The sequence below is a fragment of the Pantherophis guttatus genome, chromosome 2, assembly GCF_059756535.1.
Source record: "Pantherophis guttatus breed Tessera chromosome 2, ASM5975653v1, whole genome shotgun sequence".
Taxonomy (NCBI): domain Eukaryota; kingdom Metazoa; phylum Chordata; class Lepidosauria; order Squamata; family Colubridae; genus Pantherophis; species Pantherophis guttatus.
The window spans coordinates 46,400,246-46,419,780 of record NC_142064.1 but is presented as its reverse complement, the minus strand read 5'-3'; the positions used below and the strand labels follow the sequence as shown (position 1 = coordinate 46,419,780).

General features: G+C 38.1%; 1 protein-coding gene across 3 annotated transcripts in view; it reads left to right on the top strand.

Moving 5' to 3' along the window:
• The first annotated feature begins 3,454 nt into the window (after positions 1 to 3,454).
• LOC117679096 (solute carrier organic anion transporter family member 4C1) overlaps positions 3,455 to 19,535 on the top strand; it is a 38,889-nt gene continuing 22,808 nt past the window's right edge. For 2 of the 3 annotated variants that reach the window (XM_034440747.3, XM_034440745.3), the window contains exons 1-3: positions 3,455 to 3,855; positions 4,219 to 4,505; positions 12,998 to 13,261. In XM_034440747.3, coding sequence (XP_034296638.3) covers positions 4,286 to 4,505; positions 12,998 to 13,261 — 484 coding nt within the window. In that variant the 5' untranslated portion in view covers positions 3,455 to 3,855; positions 4,219 to 4,285. The remainder of the gene's footprint in view (positions 3,856 to 4,218; positions 4,506 to 12,997; positions 13,262 to 19,535) is intronic. The other variant, XM_087885920.1, reaches the window with a different exon arrangement.

Below are 19,535 nucleotides of genomic sequence, written 5' to 3'. Positions count from 1 at the left end.
CCAATTTTGGCTATATTTACATCACTGGAATAGCTCATAGATATAAGCAAATAACACACCTTCCCCCATTCAACAATGTTATGCATGTATTTCCTGGTTCTTGTGTTTCTAGGCCAGGATAATCAAGATATTTTTATTTCCAATATATAGTACAATGGATAATAGTATGGATAGATTTGCTTTCTGTAGGTTTCAGATAGTAATTGTGTACAATGTCATTTACAGAAGTAATATTGGTCTCTGATGAAGTTATATTAAATTTCAGTCACTTCTTGAGCAAATCATGAACTGATATTAATCAGGAACTTAAAATCCATGTACAATTGAACTTCGTCTATGGGCATGGACTGTACGGCAAATCAAAGTACATAGGTTAAAAAAGACCAGGAAGAACATGAAATATTTATTTTCATTCTTAGGTCACTCATCCAAGAGATTTATTATTTTTTTTTACAGGCAGGAACATGTTTGTTTCTTCTGTGCATTGATGGATTAAAAAAGAGCTGAGGAAAAAGAAGAAACATAGATAATCCAAAGTAACAGTTGACCACCTTTGCACCTCTACATCAGCTTTGAGATTTTTTTAAAAAAATGGTGAGATGCCTATTCTGCGTTGGATCAGAAAATCAACAAGATTTTCATTGGGTCTCCTCATCCCCCCCCCAAATATTTTGACTTCATTTTATAATAAATACCACCATTTTGACAAACGCGGAGTTGTGTATCACCAGTGTCCCACCTAATCATGTTATCATACATTTCCTGTGTTGGTTTTATGTACTCTAACTAGGTGGCTCAGTGGCTAAGACACTAGCTTGTTGATTAGAAAGGCTGGCAGTTTGGCGGTTTGAATCCCTAGTACAGGTCTCCTGTGTGAGCAAGGGGTTGGACTAGATGACCTCCAAGGTCCCTTCCAACTCTGTTACTGTTCTTTTAGGGTAGTAAAATCTGCCAAGTCATCTGGAACATAGCTGGATCAAAGTGATGGTTAATATCTTATTGGCGACAGGGTGTAATGACTAAATAGTATGGGACTTTTCATCTCTGTAGAAACTTGAGACTCTAAGATTGGAATTCCTACACTTGAATCTACTAGTAAAATTTACTAGGCTAGTTATATATGAGATACAGTCTTGTATCTGTATCAGTGGTGGCAGCAGTCCTTGTAAAATATCCAGGTATCTGTGAATGGTTTCTTTTTTGCTAGCTATTATAAAGTCAGAATGATGAAAAATGCATTGTAAAACAGGATGTAAATTTTACTCTTGGATACATGAGTTACAATATCGCCACAGGTATATTCTGGTGCAGAATTTGTGTTGCAATATATGCATGTTGTCTAATTAGTTCCTCACTTCATAGATGTTTTATAAACAGCCTGTGAAGTTTTGGATGTTCCTAATAAAGTATTACATGAATTGTTTCACTCGTTTATTTGTACAATGTTTACATCTGTAATTAAATTAATTTGTACTATGTTGTTGCTCTACTTTTATTTTTTTTTTAAGAATTATTTTAATTTTTACATATTTCAGATTGCCTTAAAAAAGCTGATAAACATCGTTTCAATTAATCAAAGTCCAAAGAGAGCTCTTTCTTTCCGCTGTTCGCTCTTTTAAATTTGTTCACTAACAAATCTAAACACTGTTATCTTTATTTTGCTCATCTGAGTTTCCATTGCATAACATATGAAACATAATATGTAGCAATGGATTATTATGTAGTGATTGTGGGTTGTTGAGCAAATGTCATGCTGCTTCTGCTGTTGTGGGGGCACTATAATTGTCATGCTCTTTGTCATGCCCTAAAGCAGTGTTTTCCAACCTTGACAATTTTAAGATGTATGGACTTTAACCGCCAGAATTCTAGGAGTTCAAGTCCAGATACCTTAAAGTTGCCAAGGTGGAAAAACATTGCTCTAAAGATGTCTATGGAGATTTTCAGTCATCCAGGTCATGGTTGTCCCAAAGGTGCTTTTTCAAGAGGCAACTGGACTTTCTGGTTTTCTTTTTCTTTGAAGATGTTTTGCTTCTCATCCAAGAAGCTTCTTCAGTCCCAAAGGTGCTTTTTCAAGAGGCAACTGGACTTTCTGGGGTTTTCTTTCTTTTTCTTTGAAGACGTTTCGCTTCTCATCCAAGAAGCTTCTTTAGCGAGCTAAAGAAGCTTCTTGGATGAGGAGCGAGACATCTTCAAAGAAAAAGAAAGAAAACCCCAGAAAGTCCAGTTGTCTCTTGAAAAAGTACCTTTGGGATTGCTCTAAAGAATACCTCATGCTCCCAGTAATTAGTTGGGGGAAACTCATTTGCTCCCACATTTCTTAATGTACCCCACAGAGATATTCAATTCCCATGCTTTGGGCATAGAAAAAAGGAGATGATTGTCCTACTTTTATATTACCTCCAAAAGCCATTTTTGTTCATTTGTTTTCTTGGAGTTTTAGTACGCTGCCCACTCTAATAATGGCTCAGGGCTGCATCCAAGAATGCAAAGAAAGCAAGCTTTAAAACACCATAAAAACAAGATCACAGTGCATTTGAAAGCAATTAAAAATATTAAAGCAATTAAAACAAAACTCCTGAAAGAATAAAAGGCCCTGGATAAAAAAAGTAGATTTTGATCTCCTACCTATCTCATGGAAGGGGAGGGGGGTAATTACAACTCAACTGGCTTCATTTCAAGGCTAGGAGAACTACTATCATCCTGAAAATGAAAGTAGTGAGTGCTCCCATCAGCCCAAACAGAGTTGTAGCCAGATGTATCTGACTTGATTAAAAAAAGGCAAAGTAGTAGGTTGGTTTTTTTTAATGAAGGCCAAACATACTCACTTTTATCTTTTTTCATCAGTGGATGATGGGGAGACATAATACCCCCCTTGAATAAACTGTTAACAAATTCTTGTTAATCACAATTGAAAATCATACTTACACCAGACAGGAATGTCACTTTGCCACTTGTCTATTTGGGACTTCCCATTCTTTGTGGGATCGGAAGACTCAAATTTAAGTTCAAATCTTACCAATACTTTAAACTGAAAAGGAAAACTCAACTGATTCCCAAAAAGAGGGTGGGGGAAGAGAGAAAACCTATCATTGTTAACCCTTTCAGTTATTCATTTATTCGGCCAGCCCTCCCACTAGCTTTAACGAACTTCTGTGAAATCGCCAGATAAATCTGAAGTATAAAGTATTCACTTTTTTTTCTAAACTTGGGGACACCTAGTGCTAATGTTTACCGGTCCAGTTCATAAAGAGCAGTGTTTCTCAACCTTGGAAGCTTGAAGATGGGTGGACTTCAACTCCAAGAATCTTGAGTATCTTGCAGCGCTGCTGGCTGGGGGATTCTGGGAGTTGAAGTCCACGCATCTTCAAGCTACCAAGGTTGAGAAACACTGATAAAGAGTGTGTTGCTTGGGCAGAGTGATGTCATGCCTTCCATGGCGCCATCGACAACTGTCATTTTTAACTGTCACAAAGCAGGCTGTCTTCAACATTCCAGATGGGTTGAATGTTCTGCAATTAACATGGTCGGCTTAGTTGACCCATTGTTTTGGCCATGAGCTGTATCAATGATCTGGAATCGCCATTTATTAAGACCCTAAACTGGAATGTGGAACCTACTGTCTGTCCCAATATCTTGAGACATTTTGTCACATCTCAGGAAAGCGTGGGCATCGGGGATGGGAAGGGAATCGCCCATACCCCAAAACTGCAACTATTAAGAAGCCAACTCTTCCGATCAGAGTCCGGTGGCGAAAACGAGAAGGCAGCTCCAGATTTAGTACGGACACGGGTGACATCTACCGGCTCTCACTCTTCATGCGCTTACTCTTTCCTCTCCGGTGGCTGCTATTTAAGGGTGAGCGGGGAGGGAGTGGGGGGGGGGGGGCAAAGGGGAGCGATGTGTGTGTGGGGGGGTCGGTTTGGTTTCGTCTTCCTGGCGGCTGTCCCACTCGCAGATCTCCTTTCTCCCCGCTGGGCTGATTTCAGGCGCTGATGGGAGCAAGGGTGGCGCGTCTCCTTGGGCATACGAGCAAACTGGTCATTCCAGTAAGGAGAAACCTCAGGTCACCGCGCCGAGGGATCCACCTCCGTCCTCTCGCAAGAGGACTGGCTTTCTTCATTGCCTTTCTTCTTCCTAATTTTTTTTTTTCTTTTTCACTTTGCCGGTTCTTGACGGCGGGCCCGCCTTGATCGGCTCTTCTCCCTCTGCCTTATGTAGACGGGCAGGCGCTTGGACGACAGGTGCTTCGGACGCTGAGTTTCTCCCGGCCCCCTCCGATCGCGCCATGAAAAACGCCGGCTTGGAGAATCCGGCTTTCCAGGCTTCCACCCCGGATCTTATCGACCCTCGGCTCTCTCCGACGACCCCGAGTATCTTGCAGTCGCCGAGTTTTGACCCGGACGAGCAACTCTGCGGGATCGGCCGATGCACTCCTCGCGCCCTGCAGGTCTGCAACAACGTCAAAGGCTACTTGGTCTTCTACAGCCTCCTCTCGGTCTTCCAAGGTAAGCGGGAACGGCGAGCCCATTCCCGGGGACGGGACTTTTCATCAGGACTATTGAGTTACTATTGAATTGCCTCGGCGACGTTAGTGTTCCGCTCGCCCTCGGATGTCCAGCTCTCTGTCCCAGCGAATGAGAGGATTTAAGAGCGGAGGGACCCCGCTTCCCAGACGCTGCGCCCCTGAACTAATTCCCATCATTTCTGCTGCGGGTAGATCGTTCCCTAACTGGAATGCCTTCCAATGCCTGATGATGAAACCGGTGCGCTGTCAAAATAATTAATTAGCAGTAATAAAAATACAACGGGTGGAACAAAATGAAGCCCGAGACTAAAATTAACCAGCAATTAAGGTCCTGTGGAAGAGGGTCATCTTTATAGGCATCCCTAACACAAGGCAAAACTCATGACCAGAGATATCCATTGGTGACTCGGTAGAAGCCCCTCAGCCTGTGGGTCACATAACCAGCCTCTGACTGGGGCAGGGGTACATCAGCCTGACAAGTCTGAAGGGGAAGAATAGCTGCTTTGGTCCTAAACCACTTTAAGGATACAAACGTTAAATTGTGTCTGTTAAACAATCGGTTAACCAATACAGATCTTTCAGTGCAAGGATTGTACATGCCTTGCACTTTGCACTTTGGCAATTTAGCTGGCTATTTGTCATTCATTTGTAACTTAGGGATACTTTTCAAGGCAACTAGGTGTAGAACCCACAGCAGTAAACTAAGGAGCATGTATGTATGTATGTATGTGTATGCATATGCATATGTATGTGTGTATGTGTGTGTGTGTATGCATATACATACAACATACACACCATCTGAGAATCCAGTGGCAGGTAAAAATCAAAGAGGGTCCCAGGCTTCAGGTTTCATTTTCTCCAGGAAGTGCGATTCCATGTAAAATATTTGAACCTTAATCTCTGAATCTAACTGCTTGTTAGCCAGCCCCGACTGGATTTAACTTTGGTTTATTCTTCCAAATCCCACCTATTCTGTAATGTAGACAGCATTAAGAGTAGTACAGGTAGTTCTCGAGTTATGGCCACAATCGAGACCAACATTTATGTTGCTAAGTGCAACATTTAAGTGAGTTTTGCCTCATTTTATGACCCTTCTTGCAACAGTTGTTGAGTGAATCATTGCAGTTGTTCTGTTAGTAACACAGTGGTTAAGTGAACGTGACTTCCCCATTGACTTTGCTGGTCAGAAGGTTGCAAAAGGGGGGTCACTTGACCCCAGGATTCTGCAATTGTCATAAATATGAAGCAGTTGTCCAGCATCTGAATCAAAAGATCATGTGACCATGGGGATGCTGCAATGGTCGTAAGTGTGAAAAATGGTCATCACTTTTTTTCTGTGACATTGTAACAGTCACTAAATGAACTGTTGTAAGTCGAGGACTACCTGTATTGAGTACTCCCTTGGAGTTGGAAGGCAAGAAACAATAAAGCATTGTGATGACAGGGCACTCCAGAATTTGGTATTATCTCTTAATAGCAATTTCATATAAATATTAAACATCTCCATGAGAAGCGGAAATATGGTGGGACATCATAAATAATAGCTTAAGTGTCAAAGACTAGTATAATGGTGAGTTTATTTATTTTTATCCTGCCTTTATTATGTTTATAAATAACTTTGGATGGAAAACATAGCTAATAATCTTTGTTCCTCCAACAACAACCCTGTGAAGTGGGTTGAGGTGAAAGAGAGTGAGTGGCTCAAAGTTACTAACTGACTTTCATGCCTAAAGTGGGACTAGAACTCATTGTTACCTGGTTTCTAACCTGGTGTTTAACCACCAGACCTGATTAATAACACCTTTAGCAGTCTGTTATGTAAATAACCAATTGGAGGTTTTCTAGTAATGATGGGGAAAAAAGGAACTCCCAGATTATCATTTAAAAAAACAAAACAAAACAAGTAATAAGAGATAAATTGGTCCTAAATGGAAAAATCCACTTGTTCCATTTTTATAACCCCATCACATTTCTCTCAATATATTTTGCTAAAAAAAGCCTTGAAAATAAATATTCTTTGTGCATTAACAAGAAATAATTGCAAATAATTACCATCAGTTTGAGACAATTGTCTCAAATAACCTGACAAGTAGCTTCTCTGCCCAACCCTCTGGACACGATCCAAGATTCCAAGGATTGGAACTATTGTAAAACATTGCCTCCAATAGAATAGAGCCACAAAACTTTTCCAGTGCCTGACTATTTTCTAAGCGGCCACAGAACTAGCATATGTAGTTGAATTAAACGTTCTGTTCTCTTTTGAAACTTTTTTTTCCTTGGATTTAACCATGGTTGGCCTACTGGGTGTCGAAAAGCTCAATAAATCATGTGCTGGTGGGTATCACACATTGGCAGTTGTGACACATATTTTGAGTGACAGAGAGCTGCAGCAGAAGGATGAAAGAGCCACATGCGGCTCCAGAGCCGCAGGTTGCTGACCCCTGATTTGGGCCCTCCTACCATGTCAGGCCAAGAGTTTGATTTTTTTTTTTTTTATCACCAAGTCTGTTTCTGGGCTTTGGTTATTTTCAAGCATAGGCTAGGTAGCAATATATCATAAACGCTTTAATTTTTCTTATAGAGAAGTAGAGATTGATAGCCTTACTGTCCCAGTTCTGCAATTTTATAGAAATGGAAATAGAATGAATGTTATAGTCCTGCTTAAGAGAACTTTGTTTGATAATTATCAAGTGCTTATTCAGTACAAGTGGATTTAGGCTGAGGTGTTAATGTGAAATATACAATTGTTTCTTATTCAGAAATATGAGTAACAGAAAGCTCTCCACCCTCAAAAAAGCACCCCAAACCTCTTTAGTACTTCTAAACCTCTTGACCCCTCATTTCAACTAGTTCGCAACGTAAAGTGATCTTGAGTACATTATATTATATTATTATTTTATAAGCCCTTTTATATTAGAACACAAAAAATCACACTGGGAGATGTGTTCACTGGCTTTCACTGGTTGTCACATGCAGATGTGACGAAACTAGTGTAGGCTGGTGATATGTGGCAATCACCTTAGAGTTGGAGCATTGTCTTGTGGAAGAGAAACCAGAAAATAATTGTCAGCTTTGTGCTGGGATGGGGTGGAGGCCTTTAAAGTCTCTCTTGATCCCTTTGTCTATTTCTAAAGTGAGATTGAATGCTTGACCATCTTCTTCACCAGGCTTCTCCCATCTTATTTTCTATGGCAGAGGTCTTCAAACTTGGCAGCTTTAAGACTTGTGGACTTCGACTCCCAGAATTCTCCAGCCAGCTATGCTGGATTCTGGGAGTTGAAGTCCACAAGTCTTAAAGCTGCCAAGTTTGAAGACCCATGTTCTATGGCAATGAGAATATGCTTCTTGTCTCTGAGTAATGGCTTCCGATATCAGGCACTCCTGTGCTATGAGGTAAACTGATAGGTGTGTTTTATAAGAAGTGTTTCAGATTTGAGTGCTGCTTTACTGGGTTTTGTATCACACTTTTTTAAAAAATGTCACAAATTGCTTCATAGTCAGATTTTCTAAGGCAGTTTACAATAGTAAACATTTCATTTCAGTGAAATAATACAACTTGGCACATAATTGTTTTCAAACATAGCATATATGTTCTATCATTCTGAATTTTAGGATTTTTTTTAAGAGTAGGGCTTTATACCCGGAAAGGGTTAGGTATAAGATTTTGTAAGGAAAGAAAATTTATAAATTTCCCAACTGTTTAAAAGCAGCTATTTTGATACTAAAATCTGACTGGAACAAACAAAGGGGATAAATTTTCTTTGATCAAAGAACCCCATAGAGGTAATAAAAAAGAATTCTTATTGGTCTCCTTGTTTTTCTAGTCTCTTAACTCCTGTGCAAAAGTTTCTGTTTCCTTGACATGAAGAGAAATTGTCACTGCAGCAAGAGAAGCTTTATACCCTATGTCAAGTTGCCATAATTTGGTAAAATGTGCCCAATGGTTTATGTACATTGATTCCACTGTAAACCGGGGTCAATTACACAATCTGTACATCTCAGTGTACAGATTACATGGGTACACACTTATCAGTATGATAAGATAGACCCATTGAAATGAAAGCGACAAACTAAATTCAACTAAGTGAACTCCCATGGAGTTTGACTGGTTCACTCATCTGCTTCAAGTCATAAATGAGGTTTTTATTCCAGCAAGAAACTTGTTCAGCAATGTGTCAAGTGGTGCATCAGCTATCTTACCACATGATGTGTGAGGAACTAATGGGTGGAGGACCTGAAACGTAAACTTTAGCTTTTAGATTCAAAAGTATTATTGACAGTTGCTGTTTGACCAGAACTAAGCAATTACTGTTCTAGTTATCTGATCCATCTAAGTCTTCCAAGGTGATAATTTGGACTCTCCAACAACTATAACTGAGATTGAAGGTTATGATTGCCAATGCCTATGATTCTGCATAAAGTTGTTGATCAAATATTGCTGTTGAAATAATACTGACTTGAATAAAATAGAGCTAAAACTACTTGTGGAAATATATTCTAATTAAATAGGAAAATAGGTGCTTTTTAATGATGACAAGCGATCCTTCTTTGGATTCTATAAGTTGGATCCAGAATTAAAAACTCAGAAATCAATGAATCAATTAGATGGTGAACATCAGGTAGTGAACACTGTAACCTTATACACAATTATTTGGAAACACAACAAATTTTCTTCTGCATGAATTAGATATATTCAGACAGATGTGTAATATTGCAAGGAACTATGTATTTGGGGAAAAGGAAAACCATCCCATTTATTAACTTAGGTGAAAATAACTGGGGAAGAAGTGGGGAAGAAAAATGGAGACTGTAAATATACATTGTAGAGTCTGAGATATTCCTTGGAGGTCTCTAGTTTTGGCCATCAGGTTAAGGAACCTAAGAGTTCTCTTTAAGAGGAATTCTGGATAAAGTATTGTAGATGTTTCTTTCTTAAAATGGCAATTTTTTAATCACTGTTTGGTCAGAGTCAGAAAAGGATGGTCTGAAAACTGCATTTAAAAATCCACAAAATTATATACGTAATCGGATTAATCAGACCCACTTTCCAACAAGTTCTAATACCTTGGCTCTTTCTCCAGGCTTTAGTTTAGGGAATTTGATGGGCTGCTTTAGGTTAATGACAATGTAAAGAGTATGTTTTGCTTATTTTCTTGGGAGGATTGTGCTTCTTTTTCCCATTTTGTTTTTCTTATGCTTTTAAATTTGTGACGCTACTAAGAGTTGTTTTGGAGTTGGGCGGGCTACAAAATTGACAGATTAAAAACACAAATAAATAAATATTATTTATTTATAAATAAATAAATTGACTTCCGGGTTGCTGTTTGTCGCTGCCAGACGTTCCTTTGGGATCGTCAACTTCCATCGCCTGTTAGAGCCACCTTCACAATGGAATGGCGGCTCGAAAAAACTTCGTTTCCATGAGGAAACGGAGATAGAGCCGGCAGGGGTGGGTAGAACTCTCTGCGGAGTCCCAAAAGTTTTTTTTTTACTTTTGGGACGGAGCGGATGAGATGCCCCGTATCCCCAGCCGCCGCTCCGGGCTTTGGGAGACCTCTGCTGATGCAGAGCCAGGCGTCAAAAGCAAGCCTGCAAATTTAACAGACTACTCAAAGAAAATGTGAGCTGGACCTGTAATATTGAACCGCAAGTATTTTACTGATTTTTTAAAAAAAATTACTTAAGAGAGAGGAGGAAAAGAAAGAGGAAAAAAAGAAAGCCTTTTAAAATGGCGTTGGCTGGAGGAGAGGCTGAAAGGGAAAGTCCTTCCGTTTTCTATTACTACAATGTAGCGGAATAAATACCACTGGCTACATTTGTAGACAAAACTTCGCTCCTGTGTCTTTTTCTCTTTTTTTTTTCCCTTGGAGACCTGATATTGTTGTTGATTGGAAAGAAGTCTTTTTTTTTTTCTTGCTTGCTTTTTTTTTAACAAAGCCTGCCTGGGCGGAAACATGGCACTGAGACTCATAAAGTCAGATAAACAAGAAGGGGGGGGGATCCCCCCACCAACAACTTAAAGGAACAAGTCTTAATTCTTCAGTCTCAGAAACCTGATTTTAATATAATAGAATTTTTTATAGAGGAGATTGAAAGAAGGGAGGAGATTGTGAATCAGCAATTTGAAAAATTTAAGCAGGAAATTAAAGAATTGGTGAAATCTAAGTTTGATTTTTTGGAGAAAAAATTCTCAAAAGTGGTTAATGGTTTTACAGGATTTATGATACAGTTGGACACAAATACTAATGTACTAGAGTCTAAAATGGAAGAAATTCAAGATAAATTGGACAATAGAATTCAAAAAATTGAAAATGATTTGACAAACACTCAGGATAATAGCTTAGAAGAAAAACCTAAAATGGATGCTGATCAAAAGTATGGTAATGCAGAAAATCTGCAACAGAAGATTGAAAAAGAGATTTTAATGGTACAATATAATTTCACAGAATATGCGATAAGATTAAGAGGTTTGCAGGAAAATAATAGAGATGATTTAAGGAAAATATCTTCTGAATTTCTAGCTGGGATTCTAAAGGTTCAACCTGACGAAGTGTTTTGTAGGATCGACAGAGCTTATCGAATCAACTCCTGGATTGCTAAGCAAAGGCAATTGCCTAGAGATGTGGTGATTTATTTTACAGATAAGGAAATTAGGAATAATATCGTTCAAAATTCCTTCAATTCTAATTTGCAATTGTATGGAAGAAAGATTTGGATTTACAAGGAACTCCCACCTAAGATATTGATGGAAAGGAAGAAATTTGGTTTTCTGGTGAATGAGTTAAAAAAGAGAAATATCTCCTACAGGTGGGTCGCCCCAGTTGGTATTATATTTAGATACCAAGGAGAAAGATATCAGCTAAATACTGTTGAAAGAGCGGAAGAATTTTATCAAAATAGGTTGAAAATGAACTTAACATCTCCAGGTATAATACAGGATAAGCAGAAGGAGCCGGAAATAAAGGTAAAATATCGAATTACAGAGACTGTACCAGATGAATTGCCTTTGGATTTATTGGATACCCCAGCTGGACTATCTATAAATTTGAGAGAAGAGGCATCTAATCTTAATGTGATGACTTATCAAGGCAAGGATAAACATGGAAACCAATTAGGGGATATACAAGGGATAAAAAAGAAATATGAGATACAAAAGCAAAACCAACAAGACCAATCTACAAAGCAGAATAAAAACCGACCAGATGATACATATTTTGTAGAAAGGGAACCAGGATGGAAACCAAACCCACAAAAAGAAAAGAAAAAAAGAAATAGGTGGCATAGAAATAGAAATTTCTAAATCAGGCAACAGTGAAGCCAGTGACTTTAAAATAGGAATGATTATGTGTAAACACAGAAGAGGCGACGTATTGGTTAATATCATCCTGAGGTTTGTGGCAGATCTCTGCATGGCCGTAATTTGGGGACGTGAAATGAGCCTTAAACTGATGGATTTGAATTATCCATTTTGGAATTTCTTTTTGTGTTGATAAACATATTATATTATCTTGAATCACAAGGCAAGAGAATTATGCTGGGGCATGCAGAAGATCGGGTTGTTACCCACTACGATGATGGGAATTAATAATCCTGATGAAACCCACAATTATTACTATATGGAATATAATTATAATGTCACTCGGGTGGTTGTTTTTACTTTTATACATATAAGAAGATATTTACTACTGATGGGGGCAGATATGATTGAAGATCCTGAATAAACTGTTGCACCAGTAAGCTATGTTACCCGATTATGGATGTTGGTTCTACTAATCCAGTGGAAAGACCTCAAAGAAGATACTATATGGATTATAAATTTAAAGTCATTGTCTTTTCTTTTTTTTATTTAGATATAATGGAAAATATAGACATATATTTTTAAGTAGTGTGGGCAGTGAATCAAAGATGTTAAGAAATGTTGTGTATGGCAATTTTGCATGATAGTGGGTGAATAAGCTAGTTAGTAGATTGATTAGTCTAAGAAAAGGGATTTTTAAGTGTTATATTTAGGGGAGTGGAGGAAATGGATAGAGTGGAATAAATGTTAAACTAGATTTTATGGGGAAGGCCGCTTTGAAATGTTATAGTAATATATATAGAAGATTAAATGTTAAAGTAGGACTTATCGTATAGTTTTAAAGTGGAGAAGTTATTCTATAATGTCATAGTATAATGTCTTTTTTTCCCCCTTTCTTTTCTCTTTTTTGATATGTATGGATAAAGGGGGATGTTATAATATTAATAATATTTTTAGTAAGTAAAGGTCAATATCTAGGGGAGGGAGTAAGTAATCTGTTATGAATTAGGTTTTTTTTTGTTATGAAGAAGTCACAGGGGGGGATGGGTGGGGAGGGGGGGTTAGGGAGGGGGAGGGAGAGGGGAAAAAAAAGGGGGGGAAATTTGTATTTGAAAACTTTTTCAATAAAAAAAAACACAAATAAATAAACTAATGCTTGTCTCTTTTTCTTCTAGGGATTATTGTAAATGGATTGATAAATGTCAGCATTTCTACAATTGAGAAGCGTTATGATTTGAGCAGTTCCCTTACAGGCGTAATCTCTGCTGGTTATGACATTTCATTCTCTGTGTTATGCCTTTTTATATCCTTCTATGGTGAAAGAGGTCACAAACCAAGATGGCTGGCTTTGTCCTCTTTTCTGATCGCTATAGGAGCATTAGTATTTTCTTTGCCACATTTTACTACTGGACCATACACATATGGAGAAAAAGCAGAAGGTAAGTTCATATATCTTAAACCAGTCATTATTTCTTTTATTGTTGCTCTATAGACCTAGTTCAAAAATATATATCTAGCATCAGCAGTGAAATCCACTTACCTTCGCTACGGGTTTGGGAATGGGAGTGTGCGTGCCCTTCTGCGCATGGGCAGATGGTAAAAAACATGGCAGTAATGACATCCCGGGGGGTGTGCGGAGCCTCCAACCATCAGCGCTACTGGTTCGGCAAACTGGATAGAATCGGGGGGATTTCACCGCTGTCTAGCATGTATTTATGGAATCAATACACTTATTGGGAATTGACAACACAATCTTGGAATAGACCTCAGTACAACAGACCAAATAGATTTAGCTTTCTCTTCCTCAATGGAAGAGTGGATAGTAAGGTAATGGAGTTAGAGATGATGAAGTTGTCTGTTTAATTAAAATTTCACGATCTCTAACTCTATCACCACAGAAGGAAGAAAAAAAACTTCCAATTTTGTTTCTACTTGGAAACAGCTTTTGAAGTTTTGTTCAAAACTGAAAAAAACGAGACTTTGATTTTAGGTTTTGATGATTAGAAATATTTTATAATTATAAAAATGGCTTGAAATGTTGTGAAATGTAAAGAAATTCAAATGATGTTGATTTATTTTCATAATCTACTGCACTGAAGAAAATCGGAAATCATTGTTTCTTCTTCTTTTCTCTGCACTTTTCTCCTTCTTTTCATATTTTTCTAACTTTCGTTCCTATAATGAAACTAAATAAAAAAAATTATTACAAACGGATTTAGCTTTTTCAAAGTCAAAAGGAAAGCAGTGGTCCCAATGACAGAAACATCAAATGTCTTTAATCAGAAGAAAAAGTTAATCCCAGCTACTATCTTTACAAATAACTTCTTTTCAAAAGACTACATGGATTAACATCCCCAATTCAGTGTCTGATAAGCTAAATCTCTTTTGTGAGTGGCTTTTAGGATGTCATTTATCTCCTTATTTTGAAGTCCAATGTTAGTTGCCCAGTTGTCTTCAGTGGGAAGCTTCCAAGTCTATGTGAAGACTTCCATGTGAACTGTAACCTTGAGCTATTTAGGGTCCCATTCTTTGAGTACATAAAAATTCCCTTTAGCTGCAAACATGGAGAACCAAAAGTAATTGATTCATATTGTTGTAAAATTGACCAGATCCCTCTTTGGCAATCTATTATGTTGAGTTGAGTAAAGAAAATATAAGAGAATGTGCTAGAGAAAAGAGAAGAAAGGTGGATAATAAAGAAAAATGAACTATTGAAATAATGGTGACTTTGATTTTTACTATGTCAATTGCTTGCTGAAACCCATGCACCATAGTATACATGGGTCCAGCTCTAATTACAGACTAAAATACTACAATGCATAATGATACTACATCCCACTTTTTCTATGGAAAAGCAATTAAGAATGGTAATTCAATTCAATGCTTTAGATCAGGGCTGTCAAACTCCCAGCCTGTGGGCCGGATGCGTCATGCGCTGGCCACAGTCACGCTCAGTTTAGCAAATGTGATGCTGCCATGATAATGTTTGACACCCCTGCATTAGACAGATTAGAGATTGCCAAGTTACTCGAAAGCATTGTTGCAAATGTGTTTAGAGGAGTGAAGTAATTAGCCACTTTTCTTAAAGAACCGTTACATGGCATGTTAAACACACAGTATTAATCATTAAAAATAAAGTCTCAATGAATAAGAGAGGGTTTTTTGTCTGTTACATCAAGGCTAGAGATTTAAAGTTAAGCCCTGAGAGCAAAAGTGAAGGCTTTTGAGAGTTAAAATTTAATATTACCTGGAGCAAGATAATTTTTCTCGTCTTTTAAATCAAATCTTGTAATTCCTTTGGAGGTAATCCACCAAAATTTCTGTTGTTAAGTGAGTCATCTAAGTGAGTTTTGCCCCATTTTATGAACTTTCTTGCCACAGTTGTTAAGTGAATCACTGCGGCTGATAAGTTAGTAACCCTGTTGTTAAGTGAATCTGGCTCCCCTCATGGACTTTGCTTGTCAAAAGTTGGCAAAAGGTGATCACATGACCTTGGGACACAGCAATGGTCATAAATATGAGCCAGATGCCAAGTGTCCAAATATTAATCACCTGATCCTTGGGACGCTGCCATGGTCGTAAGTTGAATTTTTCAGTGCTGTTGTAACTTTGAATGGTCACTAAATGAACTGTTGTAAGTCAAGGACTACCTGTATTTTTCTGTTTTATATACATTAACATAACATAACAGTAACAGAGTTGGAAGGGATCTTGGAGATCATCTAGTCCGAACCCCCTGCTCACGCAGGAGACCTATACTAGGGTATTAATCATGATGAGTCTCTATTCTCCATTTTCTTTAATGAGGAATCTTCTTAGGTTCATTTGCATGATAATTCCATATTCGTTTTTCTTTCATTAGTTAAATTACATCAGAAATAAATAACCTGCAGTTATCAGACTACATTTGCCTTTTTTGCAGCCCAATCTCTGTGGCTTCAGTACACAGTAATACTCACACTTTACATTTTTTTAAACAACCTAACTTATTTTTTTCCCCCTTTTTGCGCAAACCTGCATCTCAGTGAGTTCTCATTGCTGCACAAGAATTCTGCTGCCCTTCTGAGATTGTGTATTGTTCATTTATGAGGAACAATGACATCATGTCATTTTAGCATATTTATTATGATCAGCTTGGATTCAAGTCTGATCTGGAATAAAACAAAAAGATCTTAGAATGGAACATGCTGTTGCTTCCTATAATGTGCGTGTGTTCAATTCTTTGTAAATGTCAGCTTCCTCATACCAAGGACAGAACTTTTGAATTTGACAGCCTTTTTTTGTGTGTGTGTGCAATATAAAATGGTACAAAAATGAAGTAAACACAGCATGGGGTACCATGAATTAAGTCTCCCCATTGGCTGCTGTCATCTGCCTAACATATTCCTACCGGTAGTAGCAGAGTTGATGAAACATTGCAGTGGTTCGAGTAATACAAGAGGTTGCCTAACTGTCCTCTTTTTGAAATGCAAGTTGAAATCTATTTTGCATCCTGCTAATGAAATCTGGCTTGGCACACCTGATGCATCAGAAGGGCTTCAGGAGAGGTTATCTGGGAGCATAGTGCTGTAGCATCCAGTTCCTGAGCAATTCTTAAAAGGGTGGAACTGTTATTACCCAATGCCTTCTAATTCTGTTTGTTTCCAGTGAAACTGACTTGAAGGGAAATTGCAGTTATGCAACAAAGTTACATGTCCTCATTACCCACCTCCTGAAGGTGTGGTTAACACACTGTCACTGCTGATTTGAAGAAGAAGAAAAAAGCCACTGAAACTGTTTTAAAAATAATTAAAAAAAGACATTAACTAGAGTGCTTCATTCTATTTTCTTCTCAGAAGTAAAATGGCAAATGAGAGGAAAATGAAAGGAACTAGACTTGAGGAAATGTTGAAATTCTGAGAGGGAGGTTTATTGAAAAATGGCTTCTGTTGAGGATGCTGATTAGAAATGTTTTTTAAAAAGTACCTGCCTTGAGTCTTCGTTACGCAGTTTAATAAATAGGTTAGCATGCATGCATGAGACACACACACACACACACACACACACACACACATACACAAAGAGACACAGACACCTGGTTACATCTGAGCCAGTACTTCTCTGCGATGTTATAATTCAACAATATCCTCCATTACGGAACTTACGTAGCTTCCTTCCTCCATACCTCAAACTACAGCAAAACTAAAACTTAGCATACAGTTCAGAGAAACAAAACTGCTGAACACAGAGGCAGTATGTCTTGAATAGAATGTAAACTTGTTTGAATGCAAGTTACGTGCCCAGGACTATAAATATTCTGTTGATTTTGTTTGTTAAGGCTTTTCACCCATGCAGTACTTTTTTTGGCTTGTTGCTATTGGTGTTTAAGAATATAGAACATAGAATTACAGAGTTGGAAGGGACCTTAGAGATCATCTAGAGGGCAACCTTAGAGGTCATTAAGAGCTGCGGTGGTGCACTGGTTAGAATGCAGTACTGCAGGCTACTTCTGATCACCAGCTGCCAGCAGTTTGGTAGATCGAATCTCACCAGGCTCAAGGTTGACTCAGCCTTCCATCCTTCCATGGTTGGTAAAATGAGGACCCAGATTGTTGGGGGCAATATGCTGACTCTGTAAACCGCTTAGAGAGGGCTGTAAAAGCACTATGATGCTGTATATAACTCTAAGTGCTGTTGCTATCTAGTCCAACCCCCTGCTGAGACGCTATGTCATTTTAGACAACTGGTTGTCCAGTCTCTTCTTAAAAGCCTTCAGTGATGGAGCACCCACAACTTTTCAGTTGCTTCTCTCCTTCCATCCATTGATATGGATGTTATGGACTGCTCCAAGGTGTATAGCTCTTATATTATTGGTTTTATGTTTAATTTTAACTATATACTAACATCTTAGTATCATATAAGATTCATGTGGAATTAGAGTACTACATAATCAGAACTGTCACTTTAACTAAAGCCATGGGAGTCTCATAATACACAAAGAAAATTTCTATATGCAACCATTATCTACTGTTTAAATTGGGGCTACTCAAAACACACATCCAGTAGCTGCCATTTGTGACCCTCTCAGCTGATTCAGCTGGCTTCCGACAAGCAAAGTCAATTGGGAAAATGTATTTGCTTAACGACCACCTGATTCACTTAACAACTGAGTGATTGGTTTAATAACCATAGCATTAAAGATCATAACATTAAGTGTGGCTCACTAAGAAACTGCCTTCTTAGTAATAGAAATGTTCATCTCAATAGTGGTTGTACGTTGAGGACTTATGTACATTTGTTTTCTATTACAATGAAAGTTGGCTGTGGAAAGTAAAAGTCCATGGATGTTATAGCTCTTTTGTTGGTTTTTTTTTATTACAAATGGATTGCTAAAGTATCATGTCTAATCTTATCTTCTAAGATTCTATCAATGAGAAACATAAACTTGTTTCTCTTTATTGCAATGAGAGTTAATGAATACTGAAAAAGATTATGCATACGTGTTGAAAGGAGCATTAGCCAAATAGCTCCACGATCATTATGCCCTTTGAAAGGATATTATTTGGGGGTTTACCTGAAGTCATTGCTTTCAGAACCTCGTCTGCTGAAGCACTGTATAATACTTGAATTAAAATTGAAATAAATAAACAAACTAAGAACTATTGCATAAGACTTGGGACTTCTGGTTCATTCTAAATATTGCCCTTAGAAGTCCTTGGATGCTCTCTGACTTTGGTTGTTTGCAGATGTTTCATTGCCCAACTAGGTAATATCATCAGTACCAAGGACTCCAGAGTGTCTTGGAGTCACCAGGGACTCCAAGGTTCAACCCTGAGCTGTACTATTCTCTTCTATTTTATACAATAAGCATCAGGCTGCTAATTACATTTCAATGTTTAAAGGTGAGCTGTTAGTCAGTACCCAAATAGAATAAAAATAGTATAAAGGAAGTTTTTAGTAGACTTTCAGTAAGAGAAAGATTAAAGCTAGGTTCATAAATTGTACTAAACCACCTGGACCTTGTGATTTGGGCAACATGATTTAGTCTTTCATGGTGTATAAATCAAGCCACTGTAGCTTGTTTTAAAAACCATGGTTAAAAATCTCCTGAACTGCTTTTACATGAAAACTAGCCTGGAAGAATGCTCCTATGTCTCAAGACAGCCTTTTTCATATTTGAGCTTTGTGTAGCTGATAAAATGGGATAGAAGATGGTTGGAAAAAGTTACAAGGGGGAATGAGGTAGAGCCACAATAGAGTTCTATACATTATCAGGAAGATAAATTCCAGCAGGCAGGATTGGAGGGAAGGCATGAGTCCTTTTATAAACTGAGCTTGAAAGCCAAAGACAGAAAATTTTGTATTCTTATACAGGTATAAACATTTTGCCATAGATGTGAGAGGAAGTATAGCAATCAAAAGTTATAAAATCAGTCGCTCATTTTGGATTTTACAGGGTGTAATCCCTGGTGGTATGAATATGTGGCCAAGAAGAATAAGAAGTGTTGTCTTCTGCATTATATGATTCTTACAATATAAGGGTCCATGGATATTTTGTGCACCATAATAATAGGCCTGTACCAGGGGTGGGTCCTACTTACCTTTACTACCGCTTCGCAGCGGGGCCGCATGCTCAGCGGGGCCACATGCTCTTCTGCAGAAGCGCAGAAGCTTCTGCACATGTGTAGAAACATTTTGATGATGTTGGGGTTGGTGGGCGGAGCTTTCCGTCGG